Source organism: Macaca mulatta, chromosome 12, assembly GCF_049350105.2.
Source record: "Macaca mulatta isolate MMU2019108-1 chromosome 12, T2T-MMU8v2.0, whole genome shotgun sequence".
In the NCBI taxonomy this organism is placed as follows: domain Eukaryota; kingdom Metazoa; phylum Chordata; class Mammalia; order Primates; family Cercopithecidae; genus Macaca; species Macaca mulatta.
In genome coordinates, this window is record NC_133417.1 from 64,658,061 (window position 1) to 64,678,695 (window position 20,635).

Below are 20,635 nucleotides of genomic sequence, written 5' to 3' on the forward strand. Positions count from 1 at the left end.
AGGTGCTGGAGAGGATGTGGAGAAATAGGAACACTTTTACACTGTTGGTGGGAGTGTAAATTAGTTCAACCATTGTGGAAGACAGTGTGGCAATTCCTCAAGGATCTAGAACTAGAAATACCATTTGACCCAGCCATCCCATTACTGAGGATATACCCAGAGGATTATAAATCATTCCACTATAAAGATGTATACACACGTATGTTTATTGTGGCGCTATTCACAATAGCAAAGACTTGTAACCAACCAAAATGTCCATCAGGGATAGACTGGATAAAGAAATATACACCATGGAATACTATGCAGCCATAAAAATGGATGAGTTCATGTCCTTTGCAGGGACATGGATGAAGCTAGAAACCATCAATCTCAGCAAACTAACACAGGAACAGAAAAGCAAACACCACATGTTCTCACTCATAAGTGGGAGCTGAACAATGAGAACACATGGACACAGGGCCAGGGGGAAACATCACACACTGGGCCTGTCGGGGGTTGGGGGGTTGGGGAGTGATAACATCAGGAGAAATACCTAATGTAGGTGACATGTTGATAGATGCAGCAAACCACCATGGCATGTGTATACCTATGTAACAAAACTGCATGTTCTACACATGTACCCCAAAACTTAAAGTACAATAAAAAAAGAAGAAAAAAAAAAAGAAAAACAGTTTTGTGGTATAAGTCAAGTCATGGGAGAAAATATTTGCAAATTATTTATTGGATAAAAGACTTATATCCAGAATATATAAAGAATTCTTACACCTCAACAATAAAAAGACTCAATTTAAAAAATGAGCAAAAAATCTGAATAGGGATTTCCCTAAATGTGATATACAAATATCCAATAAGCACATGAAAAGATGCTTAATATCATTAGCCATTAGGGAAATGAAATTAAAATCCCAGTGAGATATTTCACACTCACTTGGATGGCTATAATGAAAAACACACAAATGTTGGCATCGATATGGAGAAATCAGTACTCTCATATACCGGGAATGGAAAATGGTATAGCCAGTTTGGAAAACAACCTGGTAGTTCTTCAAAGGGTTAAACAAAAGATGCAGCAATTCCATTCCTAGGGGTTTACCCAAGAGAAAGGGAAACATATGTCCATGCAAAAACTTGTATGTGAATGTTCAGAGAAGCATTATACATAATAACTAAAAATGGTTTAAAATCTAGGTTGTTTTACCTAAATGTCCATCAACTGATACACGGATAAATAAAATGTATTATATCCATAGAATGGAATTTTATTCAGTTATAAAAAGGAATAATGTACTGATACATGCTACAATATGGATAAACCTTGAAATCTTTATGCTAATGGAAAAAGCCAGTCACACGCAAAAAGCACACATTGTATGATCTCATTTACATAAAATGTCCAGAATTTTACATTCAGGCAATCTGTAGAGATAGCAAGTGGTTGCTGAGGACTGGGAGACAGGGAGGGGATGCTAATGGGTATTGTGTTTCTTTTTAGGGTAGTGATGGTTGCAATAAGGCTTAAAAAAAGGGTACTAGGTCTATTACAATTATAAATTGGTATAAAGATTGATGCCATCACTACCTACACATATCCAATGTTGTCCTGGTTATTTCTGGTTTTCACTGATTACCACCTCCCAAGGCAAGACCCCTAAACATCTGCTTGCAGCAATGACACGTTAGAAGCACTGCACACACGATTTGGTTATTGTTTGCTGCTTTGTATTATCTCATGCCTACCAGTTCCTCCTCCCCTCTCCCAAACTTCAAAGTTATCAATTTTCTGACCAATATGATGTAATGGTAGATTTCTAAAGTTGCTTTAAGAAAAAGTCACTTTTTTCACTTGGCTTAATGTATCTCTCAGTTGACATACTGTGGCTTCTCATAGTAATTTCTATTCATGGCCCTGCTATGGAAAAGTCAAAAATGTTTCAAAAAAACAAAATTCTTTGTGTAGGTGCCAAATACAATTAAATATTCTATAAGTATATCAACATAACCAAAAACAGTGACTTACAGTGATTTCTATTCATGGCCCTGCTATTGAAAAGCCAAAACTGCTTTAAAAAACAGAATTCCTTGCATCGGGGGCAAATAAATTAAATATTTATAAGTATATCAAAATAACCCAAAACAGTACCTTACAGATGTAAATTAAGTCAGTAAGAATGAGATTCAAACCAAATTTGCAACTTGCCTGAAATGTCTTTCTATATGTATATGTCTGTATATTTTAATAGAAATTTTATTACTCAAACATTTTATAAAAGAAGATAAAACAAAACAAGGGAGTCTTCTGATCTAAAAATGCTTTTTCAGAATATATAACACATTTTCAGTTGTTTCTGATAATATAATGTATATCAAAGGGTACAATTTCAATTTCTGTACTGGGTGTGGTCTCCATTGCTCAATACAAGACCATTGTTTCTTCAGTCACTTTCAGGTGAAGCCTCAGAACTTTCCAGCTAGTTTCTCTCCATTTTAATTCAAGGGTAGTTAAGGGTCATTAGAGAAAAGGCTTGGGCCAACTAAGTCCTACTATGATGAACTTATCCTCACCTGGTAAACCAAGTCTTTATTGCTTGGTAGTTTAATTTTCATTAACCCTTCTGCAAACCATAAACATTTCAGGAAAACAGTGGTAACCCCACAAAACAGATGGGTTAGAGAGCAAAGGAGAAGCCTATTTTTAAAACAGACAGAAACTAATTTAGTTTCTTTTCCTTCCCTACCCCTGGTTATCATTGTCCTGTGCCCCTTATCAAACCCTTTTTAGAGTAAATGTATGCTTTTGATGCTCTATGGCCATGGAAAGGTTTTCCTAATTCCAAAATGTCTATGATTTTCAGGACATTTCTGAGCATCTTTCTAAATTGGTCTTGTTTCCTCTATACTGGACTCTGTTTTAAAAAAAATTCATATCGATCATATTTTGAATTCGTGGTATTTAGCCCACATTCCAAATATTCGATCCCATTGTCAGACCATGTATCTCATTTTTCTTTTCATTTTTAAATTTTTTGAGACGGAGTCTTGAGTCTTGCTCTGTTGCCCTGGCTGGAGTGCAGTGGCATGATCTTGGCTCACTGCAACCTCTGCCTCCTGGGTTCAAGTGATTCTCCTGCCTCCGATTCCCAAGTAACTAGGCACATGTCACCACACCTGGCTAATTTTTGTATTTTTAGTAGAGACGGTGGCGAACTCCTGACCTCTGGTGATCCACCCACCTCAGCCTCCCAAAGTGCTGGGATTACAAGCGTGAGGCATGACACCTGGCCATGTGTCTCATTTTTCTAATGCTTATCATATGTGAGCCAATATAACCCAAGTCAGGGTTATAAACCCAAAGGTGCAACACTAATAGAAGAGTGATTCAGTTCTCTGCTCATCTCACATAGTCAGTGGAAACATAAAGTAAGTATTGAAGATTTATATGGGATGGTGATCATTTTTAGTTGGTCTTGAGTTGCTGGATGGAAGAGTGATAAGTCTTGAATTGCTAGAGGAAAGAGTGGTAAAAGAAAATTGATATGGTTTGGCTCTGTGTCCTCATCCAAATCTCATGTTGAATTATGATCTTCAGTGTTGGAGGAGGGGCCTGGTGGGAGGTGACTGGATCATGGAGGCAAACTTCCCCCTTGCTGTTCTTGTGATAGTGAGTGAGCTCTCGTGAGATCTGGTTGTTCAAAAGTGTGTAGCAACTCCCCCTTCACTCTCTGTCCTGCTCCATTATAGTAAAATCTGCTTGTTTCCCATTTGCCTCTGACATGATTGTAAGTTTCCTGAGGCTGCCCAGCCATGCTTTCTGTACAGCCTGCGGAACTGTGACTCAAAACTCTTTTCTTCATAAATTACCTAGTTTCAGGTAGTTCTTTATAGGAGTGTGGGAACAAACTAATTCAGAAAATTATTTTCTGCCATTTAACTTTAAACTCTAAAGGTATGTTAACGGCAGAGCAGAGACACAAAAACTGTCTTGGTATTTATGTAAGTTATGTTAAGTATGTCATTATACTTTCATGTATTGATAGACATGTACTTTGAAGAACTACGGCTTGATAATTATGTTATAATGAAGCACAAAAACAAATAGAGAAAACTGGCAGATTTACAACTTACTTTCATAAGTTATTCCCAACGTGACCCATGAAGCCATATAATTGAAGTACAGAAGTTGCTCAAGAACAAAGTTATTCTCCTTTTCATCTCGAATACTCAGAATTTGTGATTTTGGATCTGTTAAATAAAAAATAGTCAATAATTTTAATAATTACTTATCTAGAACACTTTGATAGGTTTAAAACATTTTAATTCTCACTTTAATATACTTCAAACTTAAACAATATCGGACAATTAGAAAGATATGTAAAATAAAATTATGCCATTGTACTAATAGGTTAAGGAGTTTTCAAATGTTTGATGTTAAATTTGGTCTTATGGTATAATAGAAAACTAGTAGCTGAGTAGAGAATTTAAAACATTGACTCACTTCACATTCCCCTATTTAAAGGTGATTTTCAGTTGGTATAAATCACCCATAGTAATGATAGACTGTCAAAGATTACTCTATAATAATTAAAACCTCTTAGATGAACTATAACAGGGGTCCCCAACCCCCAGGCCACAGACTGGTACTGTTAGGAACCAGGCCTGTTAGGAACTGGGCCATGCAGCAGGAGGTGGGCAGCAGGCAAGCGAGCATCACCACTTGAGTTCTGCCTCCTGTTAGAGCAGAGTGGCATTAGATTGACAGAGGAGCACAAACTGTCTTGTGAACTATGCATGCGAGGGATCTAGCTTGCACACTCCTTATGAGAATCTAACTAAGGTCTGATGATCTGAGGTGGAACAGTTTCATCCTGAAACCATCCACCCCTCCCTGGCAGTGCCAAAAAGGTTGGGGACTGCTGACCTATATGACAGATCTTCCTTTTCCTTAGTTATCAGTATGAGGGTTAAAAGGCTTAATATTTCCCAAAGGGTGTTCCTCACAAAATTAACAAGGAGGTTCCAGAAAAGATCTACATGGATTTTTTAAAAAGTTTGCAAACATTGGTTTAAACAAAGTTAAACTCGTTTATTTATGCCAGTATTTCTTAAGGTATATGTTAATGTACATTTGTTAATGTCCAACAGGAAGCTATGGTGTCTAGTGTTTCTCAATCTTTTTCTTTTTTATTGGTTTTTTTTTTTCAACCTTATTCTAAGGATTTTTTGCAGAACATCTCTCAAGACTAATGTTATATAGAGCATGCTTTGGGAAATAATGGTTTGATATTTTCTATAGCAACTTTCACTAAGTTCCTTGTTCCATTGGTTCCAACAGTTCCATCATTCGGAAGTCACAAATCCTTAGTGGATCTCATAGGAATTATCTGAAGACTCTTGAGAGCTCAAAGTGTGAAATGTGCACATCTTTAAGCTTAGCTGCTGCTTTGTGGTGTGTCTAAGCTTTTGACTGCTCCAACTAACCTATTTTCACTTCCTCTCTTGTGTGCCATTTCTTTCCCCCTTCCTTTTTTTTGGAGATAGGGTCTCCCGTCATCCAGGCTGGAGTGCAGATGGTGTAATCACAGCTCACTGCAGCTTCAACCTCTTGGGCTCAATCATCCTCCCTCCTTAGCCTCCCAAGTAGCTAGAACTACAGGCATGTGCCATCATGCTTTTAATTTTTTGCAGAGAAAAAGTCTCACTATGTTGCCCAGGCTGATCTTGAATGCCTGGCATCAAACCATCCTCCCACTTCAGCCTCCCAAAGAATTCGGATTACAGGCATGAGCCAATGTGCCTAGCCCATTTCTTTTCCTTTTAAAGAAGAACCCACCTTCCTTACAAACATAGACTAGTTCTTGAATGGATGAGTAAAGAAAGGAGTTATGCCTATACTTTCCACTTTAACTAACACAAATTTTAATACTTTGTCACTGATAATGTAGATATTAGGAGACGAATATTTTTGACATCTAGTTACTAGTGCTAATTAGAAACATTTATAACACAGAAAATTTTTTTTAATTAGCAAAATACAATAAGTAATGACAGTACAATATACTTGATATGGTTTGGCTGTGTCCCCATCCAAATTTCATGTTGAATTGCAGCTCCCATAATCCCCAAGTGTCATGGGAGGGACCCAGCGAACTGAATCATGAGGATGGGTCTTTCCCGTGCTGTTCTCGTGATAGTAAGTCTCACGAGATCTGATGGTTTTATAAAGGGCAGTTCCCCTGCACATGCTCTCTTGCCTGCTGCCATGTAAACATACCTTTGCTTCTCCTTCGCCTTCTGCCATGATTGTGAGGCCTCCCTAGCCATGTGGAACTGTGAGGCCATTAAACCTCTTTTTCTATATTAATTACCCAGTCTCGGGTATGTCCTTATAGCAACGTGAGAATGGACTAATATAATACTTACTCAGTTTCTGGCATTTAGAATGAACTTCATCCAGTGTTGTTGCCATATGCCTATTCTTTGTTATTATGAAATTGTAGCAACAGTTCTGAAATGGTATCCATGGAGTATTTAGAACAGGAGATGGACATTTAACACTGTCAACTGGTTTGACCTCTTTTTCAGTCTCATCTAGAAAAAGAGTTAATGGTAAGAATTCTAATTTGAGATATAAATGTTAAATCCTGTTTGCAGTCATTAGGCTTGATTTGTAGGAAATATTCAGGAAGCCAAGAAGTAATATCCTAGTGAAGCCTATCTCTGTTTATACTCAGATACAGCACACAAAAGCCAGCTTTCTATAGGAAGGAAATTACTTGACACAATTTTCTTACCCCTGCTGTGGCGTGGAAGAATGTAAAAAGTGAGGTGCTATTAGGTTAAATACAATTTCTGTCTTCCTGCATTACCAAATGTCAAGTACAAGGGACCACCCCTAGAGATACTGTACAAACACATTCATTATTAAAAGTCACCTAACTATAACTTTGAGAATTCATTTTCAAGTTTCTGTCTACTGACACTATTAATTTTAAAGGAACATTTAAATGAAACACTTGATGTTCTAAGTAAGTTATTGCTTTAACTAAGTAAAACAGAAATAATATTTAAAATCTGACATCTACAGTATCTGATTATGATCTTTTTCCATTTTCTGAAAACGCCATACATTCACAAAGAAACAAACATAAACATATTCCACTCAAATAAATTAAACGGATTTAATATGTGGCAGAGATCACTCAGTATCTCTTCTGGATCACAATAAGTCCCTCTGTCCATGAAGCAGTGTCTTCTTTCTACCACAAACCCACAAATGTGACCTTGACAGTTGCAAAAACACTTCCTCTGACTGGGCTAGAGATGGCACACCTGACTCAGGCTAAGTTCATGAGATTTTCTCTAAGGATTTACAAAGTGAAATTTAGAAATTGTCTCAACTCATCTCCAGTTACAGGTTCAGCTCTATCCCCGTTTTGCGGATCCTGAATTTCCCCTTGTTTTAAGCTAGCTTGAGGTGGTTGCTGTTACTTAACAATCAACTGAATCTTTTTTTTTTTTTTTTTTTTTTTGAGACAGAGTCTCGTTCTGTCGCCCAGGCTGAAGTGCAGTGGTGTGATCTCGGCTCACTGCAACCTCTGCCCCTCCAGGTTTAAGCAATTCTCTGCCTCAGCCTCTGGAATAGCTGGGATTACAGGTATGTGCCACCATGCCCGGCTAATTTTTTGTATTTTTAGTAGAGAGGGGGTTGCACCATCTTGGCCAGGCTGGTTTCGAACTCCTGACTTCAAGTGATCCACCTGCCTCTGCCTCCCAAAGTGCTGGGATTACAGGTGTGAGCCACCGCACCCGGCCACAACCAACTGAATCTTAAGAGTGACTCACAAAAATCATGTTAGTTGTGATGTTATGAATCACAAAAGAATTCTCACAAGTGTAAGCTTTCTACAAGTATAAAGATATGCAGAAAGAGGTAGAGTAACAATGGGACTTTAAAGTGTTAATCCCCATTGTCGGCTAACGTAAAAATAAAACATGCTTAAAATAACCCATTAATAATAATATATTTAATATATAATTCTGCTTGAATACAAATTTTCACAAATGTTCCTACAAAAAGACATGACTATAATTTCTTCACAATTCAAAAACCAGATTTTACAAAACCACTCCTCAGAAATTTTACCACTTATGAGACTGTTAATAATTTAAGAATTAAAATATCTGAAATTCACATACTTCCTGAATAGTAGCAAATAGCACCTGGTTGATTGTCATTGCAATCAGCTGTTTTCCAGAATCCATCAGTGTCTAATATTACACAGTCTTCAAGTTGCCCATTAGTTTCAGCCCAGCGACTAAAATGAAGACGTTTCCCATCTGACCAACCAAAGTTGAGTTCATCCTGTAAGGAGCAGAAATACATTTCAAGTGGCAATATTCATGTTATCCCTTTGTATTATTTTGACTCCCATGGTCAATCTAATGATTTTTATTTATTTTTTTATATTTAACACACATTTACATACCATTTACTACATGACAAGCATTGTTCTAAATGCTTCATAAATATTGGCTTACTTAATCCTTGTAACAACCATATAAGGGAGGTACTATTATTATCTCCATTTTAAAGACGAGGAAACTAAAGGTATGCAACTTTGCAAAGTCCCACGAATACAAACCACACTGCTGGGCCTCTCTTCCAGGCTGTCAGTCCCTAGAGTCTATGTCCTAACCATTATGCTATGCTGTCTCACACATAATTGGATCCGCTGGTTATCAGAAATCAGAAAACTAAAATGGGATGAGGATCACTATCGGCACTGATTAGATCAGAGACAAACTGGTATAGTGGAAAGAATATGGGCTACAGAGCTAAGCCCACATGGTTTTGAATCCTGATTTAGTTACTTACTAGCTTTTGTGTGCCACGTCTCCAAATTTCCATCCCCCATCAATGAAACCAGTGTGACACTTAACTTCGTGGGGCTGGAATTAATGGGATAATGTGTAAAGCCTGCAACTCAGGGGCTAGCTGGCACACAGAGAGCTGGTGGTTCCCTTCCTCTGAAGTCCTCAGGCACATGGATGTCACACCGCTGTTTTCACACTTGTTGGGGAGAGAAGCTTCTTCATTCACTAGATTCTGCTGTGTGCTAGAAGTCTGTGAACATCTGCCTTTACACCCTGCCAAGGTCCTGACCACCCATCTAGGTACAGGAGATGGACTGTGGGGTACAGGCCTGTCTGAGCTTCCCCATGGTGCTGCCAGAGCACCGGGCCTTACATACCAACTGCTGAGTCTGGTGCTGGCCTAACAGACCCACTGAGCTAAGCTTTCCTGAATCCCAAGACAATCTACATCACTAGTTTATTTGAAATATTGAACGAAGCCACACTTAGTGAACCATAAACAGCAACACAGTCAAGCTTCAACACCACTGGCTGCTTCATTCTGAAATGTTCATGACCAGAGTTCCAGCTGTAATCCTAGCCCCTAACCCTAACCCAGTCAGGGCCTAAGCCACTGTGGCCTCCGGTGTGGAGGCCGTGCGACTTTGCCTGCACTCATCCATACTGCCCTGCATTTCTTCCCCTTTGAGGCACTCCCCACCTAACCCTGTCCCTGATCCTTTGGAATTTCCATTCCATCTAAATAAATCATCCCACACCTTTTATCTTTTCATTGAACACAAAATATTAAGACTATAAACATCTTTTCACTAAATTCTTGATCTTAATTGATCTTAATTTAACTCTGGCTAGAACGCTCACACATTGTTGGTGGGATTATAAATTAGTTCAGCCCCTGTGGAAAGTAGTTTGGAGATTTCCCAAAGAACAAAAATAGAATTACCATTCAACCCAACAATCCCATTACTGGGTATACACCCAAAGGAAAAGAAATCGTTCTGCCAAAAGACACCTGGGCTCAAATGTTTATTATAGCACTATTCACAACAGCAAAGACATGGAATCAATCTAGATGCCCATCAACAGTGGATTGGATCAAGAAAATGTAGCACACATACATGATGGCATACTGTGCACCCATAAAAAAGAACAAAATAATGTCCTTTACAGCAACATGGATGTAGCTGGAGGACATTATCCTAAGTGAATTAATGCAGGAACAGAAAACCAAATACCACATGTTCTCACTTATATAAGTGGGAGCTAAATATTGGGTACACATGGACGTAAAGATGGGAATGATAGTGTCTGGGGACTCCAAAAGTGGGGAGGGAGTGGAGCAAGGGTTGAAAAACTACCTATTGGGTACTGTGTTCACTCTTTGGGTGACAGGTTCAACTGAAGCCTAAGCCTCGGCATCCCACGGTGTATGTATTGTAACAAATCTGCACATGTACCCCCTGAATCTTAAATAAATACATAAATCTGGCTTTTCCAAGGGAATAATCTCCTTTCAGCACCCACGGGAAGGCTATTTGAGATTCTATTCTCAGATACCACAGGGGCTGTGAGAAAGGAGTAGTGGATATTTTTATCTCCTTTTATTTCCTTTGAGGATTATTCCCTTTGTATCACTGCAAACTCCCCATGACATTCACTGAGGACTTGGTCGCCCTGCTCTTCCCTGACATTCACTAAGATGTCCCAATTCTTGCTGTCCTCCCGGCCCTACCATTAACTTGGGATGCCTGTGTTCATGTTTCCAAGCCTTCTTGACTTCCTTTAATTCTATGTATTTTTACTTCTTCAAGCTGGGTACTTGAGTGACCCACTGCATGGCCACACTCTGCACTTTACATAACCCAGAGCTGCCTCCCCTCAGACACTGTAAAGGCCAACATCATTTCCTGCATGAATTTATAGAAAAATAACTGCTCTCCCTCTCTCCAGCTGCTTGGTCCTCCCCAGCCTTCCACACAATGTCTTCTACTTAAATGAAGTCTTATATTGTTACTACTATGTTTAAAATCTTTCAGTATCTTATCATTGCTTTCAATGTAAAGTATTTATTAACATCCTGTCATTTTCAAAGAATTAAGGCAGCTATTAGGATATATAGTTAAACAGCTATACAGAATATGTTAAAATTAAGGGTGAAAGAGAAAAGAGAACCATAGGTAAAGGTTGGAAATAGGATAAGAAGTAAGACCCAAATCATTAAGTTGGGGGCAGTTACAAAATAGTCTGACTCCAGCTATCTAAAAAATAAATAGGTACACATAGAAAAATAACTTGAAAGATCCATACCAAAATATTGAATCATGTTTATTTTTAGGTACTGGGATTACAGGTGACTTTAATTTTGTTATTTTAATTTACTGACAAATTTTCTACATTGCAATATTGTTTTTGTCTCAAAAGATTTGGGGTGACTGAAACTAGGAAATGTAATCACTCATTGCTTCCTCACAACAGCCACAATGACGCATTTCACAGAATTTCCAGTACTGAAGATAAAGCAAGTAAAGCAATGCTATGAAACAGTTGAGACTGTGAGGACTGGGTAAGCAGCCTTCCAATCTCCTGGTTTGATCTGGGTTAATTTAATTTAATTATTTATTTAATTAATTAATTTATTTAAAGATGGAGTCTTACTCTGTCGCCCAGGCTGGAATGCAATGGTGCAATCTCGGCTCACTGCAACCTCCACCTCCCAGGTTCAAGTGATTCTCCTGCCTCAGCCTTCTGAGTAGCTGGGATTACAGACACCTGCCATAATACCCAGCTAATTTTTGTATTTTTAGTAGAGACAGGGATTCACCATGTTGGCCAGACTGGTCTCAAACTCCTGACCTCAAGTGATCCACCCGCTTTGGCCTCCCAAAGTGCTGGGATTACAGCCGTGAATCACCATGCCTGGCCAAACTGGGTTAACTTTAGAATACGCCATGACTCAGAGAGACTATTCTTTAAGCTATTCCTAAATGCTACTTTTAATTGAGCTTCTGATAACAATTCTTGTTTTTCCACCCATTCTTCAATTCAATTCTGAGTCTTCAATCACATTTTTTCCATGCAGCCCTAGATATACAGCCCTGGTATACTTTGGGATATACCATGGCTGAGAAAAAAGGTGGCCTATAATGCCAATAGGAATACCACAGCTTTATTTAAAAATCCCTTATTTAATTATAGCCAAAACTTCAGCTGTGTAACGATTCCAGTTTGTGCTACATGTGCAGAGGTTAGTGATGGGAATTAATAGGAGACTAGCATCCTTTTTTTTCTTTTCTTTTCTTTTTTTTTTTTTTTTTGAGAGAGTCTTGCTCTGTAGCCCAGGCTGGAGTGCAGTGGCGCGATCTTGGCTTACTGCAGCTTCTGCCTCCTAGGTCCCGGTTCAAGTAATTCTCCTGCCTCGAGACTAGCATTCTTTGTTGGGCTATGAAATGAATGAGAAGCCCCTGAGACATCTATCTAGGATCAGCACTTAAGATGGAGGAAAACATTATTCAACTTCCTTTTCAGAGTTGCTTAATTTTACTTTGCTGAATTTTGTCTTCTTAGAGACTGGGGTCTTGCTATGTAGTCCAGGCTGGATTTTAACTCCTGGGCTCAAGTGATCCTCTTGCATCCAGAGTAACTGGGACTACAGGTGTACACCAGGTGCCCAGCAGTGCTGCTGATGTTGAAAGAGATGGAAGCTGGGTGTGGTGTTTCACGCCTCTAATCCCAACACTTTGGGAGGCTGGGGCAGGCGGATCACTTGAGGTAAAGAGTTCAAGACCAGCCTTGCCAACATGGTGAAACCCCATCTCTACTAAAAATACAAAAATTAGCCGGGCATGTTGGCACATGCCTGTAATACCAGCTACTGAGGAGGCCGAAGCATGAGAATCACTTGAACCTTGGAGGTGGAGGTTGCAGTGAGCTGAGATTGCACCACTGCACTCCAGTCTGGGTGATAGAACAAGAACCTGTCTCCAAAAAAAAAAAAAAAAAAAAGATAAAGAAAAAGAAAAAAAGTGAAAGGATGGAAAGGACTCTTTAAAACTATCCATAGTGCTTCCACACACCCAACCACATCTGATTTTTAAATTCTTCTCTTATCTTTTCATTGGCTGAAGAGATATGGCAGCTTCAGATTTTAGCTCAGTCTTTGATTAGAATTAATAAAAAGAAGTGCTCAAATATATATATACATATATATATATATATATATATATATATATATATATATATATATATATCTCCACTAGAACCTTTTCCTCATTTAAACAATAAAGTACTAGATCTTTCAATAGTGGAAAGATAATTGTCTCTAAAAAACACATATTGCGGCCGGGCGCGGTGGCTCAAGCCTGTAATCCCAGCACTTTGGGAGGCCGAGACGGGCGGATCACGAGGTCAGGAGATCGAGACCATCCTAGCTAACACGGTGAAACCCCGTCTCTACTAAAAAATACAAAAAACTAGCCGGGCGAAGTGGTGGGTGCCTGTAGTCCCAGCTACTCGGGAGGCTGAGGCAGGAGAATGGCGTGAACCCGAGAGGAGGAGCTTGCAGTGAGCTGAGATCCGGCCACTGCACTCCAGCCTGGGTGACAGAGCAAGACTCCGTCTCAAAAAAAAAAAAAAAAAAAAAAAAAAAACACATATTGCTCCTAGGTGCCATGGCTCATGCTGGTAATCCCAGCACTTTGGGAGGCTGAGGTGGGCAGACTGCTTGAGTCTAGGCCTTTGAGACCAGCTTGGGCAATACGGCAAAACCCTGTCTTTACAAAAAATACAAAAATTATCCAGGTATGGTGGTGTGTACCTGCAGTCCCAGCTACTCAGGAGGCTGAGGTGGGAGGATTGCTTGAGCCTGGGAGGTCAAGGCTGTAGTGACGTGTGATCGCACCACTGTACTACAGCCTGGGCGACAGTGTGAGTGAGCTCTCGTCTCAAAACAAAATAAAAAAAAACCTGACATATTCCATGAAATTTACTGGAGTAAGATTTTCAGGTCTCCTGTTTGTTTTAGTCTGCTATGAGAGACGCTATGCACAATAAAAAATGTTGCTTTCCATCTCCCAGTCCTGGCAGCTGGGACTGAAAACTTACATCTTGACTGAAGAGTCCGATCCATAAGGAAGAGTTGTGAAGGAGCGCCTGCACGCTGAGGAACGCCTGTTGGTAAGGGTCCGTGATGCTCACCAGCTGCATATTATTTTTCAGACATTCCTTTTGAGCGCCGTGCCAAGTCAGAGTCTTTGGGATTATTTTGTACAGATTATTTAGGTATTTTACAGTTTCTGAAGCATTCTGCAAGGTCTGTCTGCCTTTAACTTCTGCATGTAAAAGAAAACAACAACAACAAACCCTTCCCCACACTCTGCAAGTTATGGGACATTTTTTTCACATTTCTCCCCATACGAATCTACTTTAGATATTATTTACCTATTTATTTTATATTTTGGGTGACAGAATTAGGTATGTCTTACTGTATAACTTAAGTAAAATGTGTGAGCTGCAACGTTTATTTTCTAAAATCAGAACAAAATTCTTTTTTTTTTTTTTTTTTGAGACGGAGTCTTGCTCCGTCGCCCAGGCTGGAGTGCAGTGGTAGGATCTCAGCTCGCTGCAAGCTCCGCCTCCTGGGTTTACGCCATTCAGAACAAAATTCTGTTTCGTTTGTCTGATTTACAAAAGAGAAAATCTGCAAATAAATGTAACCTGCATGATCATGTCGTGTTGGTGCTAAATACCTCTTTTGTTTGAACTACTTCAACAAGGAAGTAAATGTATTAAGATATCTCCTTACAAAGTTTTCACCTGGGAGGGCTAGCATGGAGAAATGTAAGAAACCATCCAGAGAGGAGGTATTTGAATTATTGCTTTATAGTAGTACTTTGCTAATAAAGGAGTTAGTTAAAAACATGGAAAAAATGGGTAAAGATTAATTTAGCAAAAAAAATTCCGCCAAAGCACATGAAATATCTACTTACAGTTCTCATTACATGACAAAATATTTTCTTGATCATTTCTTAAAAACACATTGTGATCAATGAAAAATAATGTAATACTTTTTAAAAAATATATTTTTCAAAATATGGATGATTTATACTTTTAAGTATGCATTCTACTTTTATTTGGATTATGGAAAGGCACAGTGATCTTTTTATAATGTTTCAAATCCCCACTTGTTTATTTTTTAATGCTAAATTTAACAGTGAATACTATTAGTGGACTTAAAGCTCAATACTGCACTCAATTAAAAATATGAAGTTTTTTCTTCTCCTTTTCCCATAATAAAATGTAAAATCTGAAAAATGCCAGAGTAGAAAAAAGAACAAAATTCAGTTACTATCATGGGATAACTCCTATTAACAAATTCCATCAGATACAATTAATTAATTAAATTATAGCAAAGATCCTTTAAAAAAATCACATCCCATTTGATAAACTCTGACTCACTAAGCCAATATGGATTTAGCCATGCTGAAATTTTAAGCCATATGATTATAAATTAATATAAATTCACTTATAGTATTAAAAATTTTTTTCAGCTTTTATTTTAGATACAGGGGGTACATGCATAGGATTGTTACATGGTGTATTAGACCCAGGTGGTAAGCACAGTACCCAATAGGTAATTTTTCTTTTTTTTTTCTTTCTTTTTTAAAGAAAGGAAGAAAGGAAGAAAGGAAGCAAGAAAGCAAGAAAGCAAGAAAGCAAGAAAGCAAGCAAGAAAGAAAGAAAGAAAGAAAGAAAAGAGAGAAAGAAAGAAAGAAAAGAGAGAGAGAGAGAGAGAAGGAAGGAGGGAGGGAGGGAGGAAGGAAGGAAGGAAGGAAGGAAGGAAGGAAGGCAGGCCCCAATAGGTAATTTTTCAACCCATGTTCCCCTCCCTCCCTATAGTAAGTGACTGTATATATCTAATAGCATAAAGTACCATAGTTATCTAGATAATGATTGTTACCTGAATATTTCTGACAGAGAGACACAAAGTGGCGTTCACTGCAGGATGTAAAATTCCACGTCCCAATAAACGGTGATTTTTGGAGGTTGAGAATTAGGGCACAGTGGTAGTGAGACTCTTCCTCAAATAACTAAACGAAAAGGTAAATACATAGATGCAATCATGTAACAATGGTCTGGAGATCCTAGCAAGAAAAGTTTAGATTCTAGATTGAATTTGTCCCCCTATAAAAGAATTCCATGAAGGACCTGACCATGACATTTCTTAGAAAATCTTAATAAACTTTCAAAGCATGGATAAAGGGCAATTAACTTTATAAAAAACAAAATAGTGGCAATCTTGATAAACATATTTTTAAAACAGATTAACTGTTAGAAATAAGACAAAACACCTCCAGTCACATTTAACACTCGACTACAGTGTAAGTAAGCAAAACATAATGATTCAACTTATTAGATTTTTACAAACTTTTTGTAACAATAAGCTGCGTACCACATAACAGAATATACCTTAAAGCTTTGATCCTATACTAGTCACTATAAAAATCTCCATATATTAAAACAAAAGTATCTAGATTTCATTTTCTGATCGCAATCAATAATATTAGATATGAAAATTTTTTCTAAGTGTATTATCCCTATACTTTTCTGTGTGTTTCAAACATATTGCACTTAGAAAAATAAGAAAAGTAAGTTTATATCAGGAGATACTGACCAAAAAAATGCTACTCAATAAATAGGAAACCAAAAATGAACGAAAATAATTATAGGAAAGAATAAAACAAGAAATGTCAAAAAAAGAGGTATGGGTAGAACTTTATGTGGAGCCAAATGTGTATTATTAAATGTATTCTCTTTTTTTAAAGGGAACATGAACTGAATTTCATATAGAAGATTGGAAAATGAACAAAAACAGAACCCCAAGAAAAATGGGGTAGAAAAAGGTAGAAATAGTATTCATAACACAGGTCAAGCAATAGGAGTAGAGGGTGGAAAAGAGAGTGAACAAAACAAATAACATGCATCTGTTCTGTAAAAATGTAAATAATGCAAAGTAAAAATGCAAGCAAAGATAATGGAGATTTGTAAAATACCATAAGCAACTTTACTTCAATACATTTGAAAATCTAAATTAAATAGACAACTTTCTTGAAAAATGCCAATTAGCAAAATTGTCATAAGGAAAAGTGGAAACACCAAAATGTACCAATGACTTTGAAAGAAATGGAAAATTAATAATGGCTATTTTTTTTTATACTATCAGGTACTATTGTTAAAACTTTAAATAAATTATCTTATATAATCCTTATGTTGACCTTATGAGGTAGTACAACAGTATTAGAGCTTGCAGATAAGAAATTGAGGCTTAAGAAAAGTTAAGTAAACTTCCAAAGGCATAGTAAATGGCTGAACTGGAATTCAAACCCAGGCAATCTGACTCCAGAGCTTGGGCCCTTCACTGTTGCACCAAATTCCTTTATCATTAGAGTATGATCTCTGCAAAGAACAATGTAGTGTATATTTCAAGATAGATAGAGGAGAAAGTTTTGAATGTTATCTTTACAAAGAAATGATAAATCTTTAAAGTGAGGAATATGGTAATTACCTTGATCAGATCATTTAAATGTATGAAAGACTCAAGTATTTCACAGAGGTGTAAAGAGTACTGATTAAAAAAAACTTACATTTTCTGGTATTCTCAGTCTCCTACTAACCAATAATGGGTGAAAGTTACTGTATGTCAGCTCTCTGTTATCCGTCCATTTGTTTATCCTTTCATAGGCAGTCCAGCGCAAACCAATCCATAAAGTAGCTTCCATATCCGGAAGCAAGGATGTAATAAAGTCTGTTAGAAAGAGATTTTTAAAAAGCATTTGATTTATTCAAATTAAAGATATACTAAAAATGCCAATGAATATCTTTTGTTTATCTATCAAGATAGTCTTTTATCTGTTCCATAAAAAAAGAAGTTTAATAAGATTTTTTGTATATTAATTCCTCATAGCCTCCTAAAACTAACCTGGCCCCAGATCAGAATAAAACATGTTTCTCAAATAATTCCAGTACCTTGTTCAATCTGGCTCAACACTGAAGGAAGGGTGCCACCATAGGAGTGACAGGTATCGCTTGCTTGAGAAAATGTGAGAGACATGGGTTTGATCTTTAGAAAACACTGCAAACAAAGACATATGTGAAACATGAGATTCCAGACACAGGAAAGCTCACACAGGAAGTAAAATGCTTCATCTTTTAGAGGGCTGCTAATTTTCGGTCTGTGAGATATGGTAATTTGCAATGTAGTACCATAAGAAATCAAGTTTATGCTCTCATTAATTTTTTATTTTTTTAAGAGACAGAGTCTCTCTCTGTTACACAGGCCAGAGTGCAGTGGTGCAATCATAGCTTACTGTAACCTTGAGCTTCCTAGGCTCAAGCTACCTTCTCAATTGAAACAACCAAAGAGCGGTCTTCAAACTTTCATATATATATAAATATATATCATATCTTATATATAAGACACATATAGAACATATAATATCTTTTATATATAATATCTTTAAATATATATATTTAAAGATCTCTCATTTATTAAGTGCTTCCTATGTGTTAAGCAGTTTGCGTAGTATTATCTCATTTAATTCTCACAACGGAGAGAGAAACTGAGGCACAGGGACATTAAATAACTTGATCCATAAGTGAAATAGACACACAATAGTAAGGTCAGTATTTATACTCTGTTCCACCTGATTTCAAAATCTGTGTCCTTAATCATCATCTCCTTATATCAAGAAACACTGCTGAAAAATTCATCTTTGGCAGGATATATTAATTCAAATTTATATCAGCTATGCAAATTAACACAGTACTATTACCTCAAGGAATTAAAAAGATTGTCCTAATTTTAAAAAGTTAAAATGTACCCCTAACTTTACTACAGATCCTTCCAGCTGTCAGACACATCTTTTTTCCCTTTTTCACATTATGATCACCTCGGTATAGAGTGGTATGTCCCAAATTGTGTTCCTTGAAACATCCTACAAAAAAATTTTTTTCCAGCTTTCTTATAGACTGGAGTGGTCAATGAGCCAAGCTACCCAACATGGACAACCTCATCGGGTAACTTCTAGAAAAGACCCTAGAGAGAACACCCTGAATTTAAGCTCAGAAGCCTTATATTAAGGATGGCAGAGCAAAATCACAAGAAGCCTGATTTTGAAGACTTCATGGTGTTTCCACACAAACCTGCTTATCTTCAAATGTCTTTAATGTGACAGAATAAATGTTTTAACATACTGTAGCAACCTCTTTTCAGCAGCCAAATGCATTTCCTAATAGATACGTATACCAAAATGGATTATGCATCTCGAAGAGGCAGATACAGAATGCAGCATTTCTCTAACCTATTTAATCATGAAACCCCCATTTGGAGGCAAGATCAATGATTAACATTTTGTAGCATATGTGTAGTCCCCAAAAAGTAGTTTGTGAAATGCCAGTCTAATTTGATTGGCAGATGCTGCTTGGATGTTCTCCTTGAGGGGAAAAAGAAAACACAAGCCAGAAATTAAGTCAGCTTCCTACAAGGCCATAGAGATAGTCCTGACTATTCAATGCCTCCCAATCCATCAACAGATCAACTTGAGCAATTTAAGTGTTGGTAGCAACAAAATAGAAATGCTGCACTTTAAAAGACCTGTAGGCATGACCAACTTGAGAATTAATTATTGATATCATCCACGGTTTCTGGCAACACAGAGGGCCAGGTGGGATCCTGAAACATGTAGAGTTTATCTCAGTGATGATGTCACTAATGGGTTGCCATTCTGCCATAGGCTATATAACCAGCATGGAAGCAATCATTGTTGCATAATGTAGCAATTCTCTTTTTACCTTATTCTGAAAAGGAATCCATTGCTCAGAACATTGCACTTTAGCTGCAGAATCTGGGCTGTATTTCTCTAATGAAGAAACATTATATTTTTCACAGATGAAGGGCAACTTGGTATTACAGTCTGTTGGTTTACTTAAGTCTGAGAAATGAAAAGCAAGCATTACTATGGTGAGAATTTTTCAGTCAGTGCTTTTTTTTTTTGAGACAGAGTCTTGCTCTGTTGCCCAGGCTGCAGGGCAGTGATGCAACCTTGGCTCACTGCATCGTCCGCCTCCCAGGTTCAAGTGATTCTCGTACTTCAGCCTCCCAAGTAGCTGGGATTACAGGTGCATGCCACCACACCTGGCTAGTTTTTGTATTTTTAGTAGAGACGTGGATTCACCATGCTGGCCAGGCTGGTCTCGAACTCCTTGCCTCAAGTGTTTTGCCTGCCTCAGCCTCCCAAGGTGCTGGGATTACAGGCGTGAGCCACCACGCCTGGCTAAGTCAGCACATTTTAAAAGCAACCCCAGTAGTAAAGAAAGGTTCTTGAAATCAATCTTTCCCAAATGCTTAAGATATATTCCCTTTCTTCTCTAGCCACTTCTGTCTTCTATGATTATTTTTATCTGTAGGTTACAGCATACCAATACTGTCTATGAAACAGCACGCATTTTGTGTGACTACCATACCATCCCAGGGTGAAGGCAGGAGGTAGGAAATCGAAGGGGCAGTGTAATCAGGGGAAGGGGACCTAAACTATATTTTAGAACTGCTGCCTGCTTATCTTTGAAAATTTGCTTAGACACTTATCAATTAGGAAAGTGGTAAGTTTATTTCTAAGTAACTGCTTTAGGATAAAGGAAGTTAAAATATTCACAGTGAAAAGTACCTTTATTTGCATTGGGGATTTGAGCTATAGTTGTTAATAATAAATCA

The 20,635-nt window shown here is 37.7% G+C and overlaps 1 protein-coding gene across 3 annotated transcripts in view; it reads right to left on the minus strand.

The window, feature by feature from the left end:
- The window catches only part of LY75 (lymphocyte antigen 75), a 94,687-nt gene that overhangs the window by 23,758 nt on the left and 50,294 nt on the right, over positions 1 to 20,635 (minus strand). For all 3 annotated transcript variants that reach the window (XR_013401991.1, XM_001093552.5, XM_077957072.1), the window contains exons 21-28: positions 19,717 to 19,856; positions 17,893 to 17,998; positions 17,511 to 17,671; positions 15,827 to 15,956; positions 13,972 to 14,198; positions 8,194 to 8,359; positions 6,418 to 6,585; positions 4,123 to 4,239 (exon numbers count right to left, since the gene is read on the minus strand). Coding sequence is in view for 2 of the 3 variants with exons in the window: in XM_001093552.5 (XP_001093552.3) it covers positions 4,123 to 4,239; positions 6,418 to 6,585; positions 8,194 to 8,359; positions 13,972 to 14,198; positions 15,827 to 15,956; positions 17,511 to 17,671; positions 17,893 to 17,998; positions 19,717 to 19,856 (1,215 nt within the window). In the remaining variant the exon portion in view is untranslated. The remainder of the gene's footprint in view (positions 1 to 4,122; positions 4,240 to 6,417; positions 6,586 to 8,193; positions 8,360 to 13,971; positions 14,199 to 15,826; positions 15,957 to 17,510; positions 17,672 to 17,892; positions 17,999 to 19,716; positions 19,857 to 20,635) is intronic.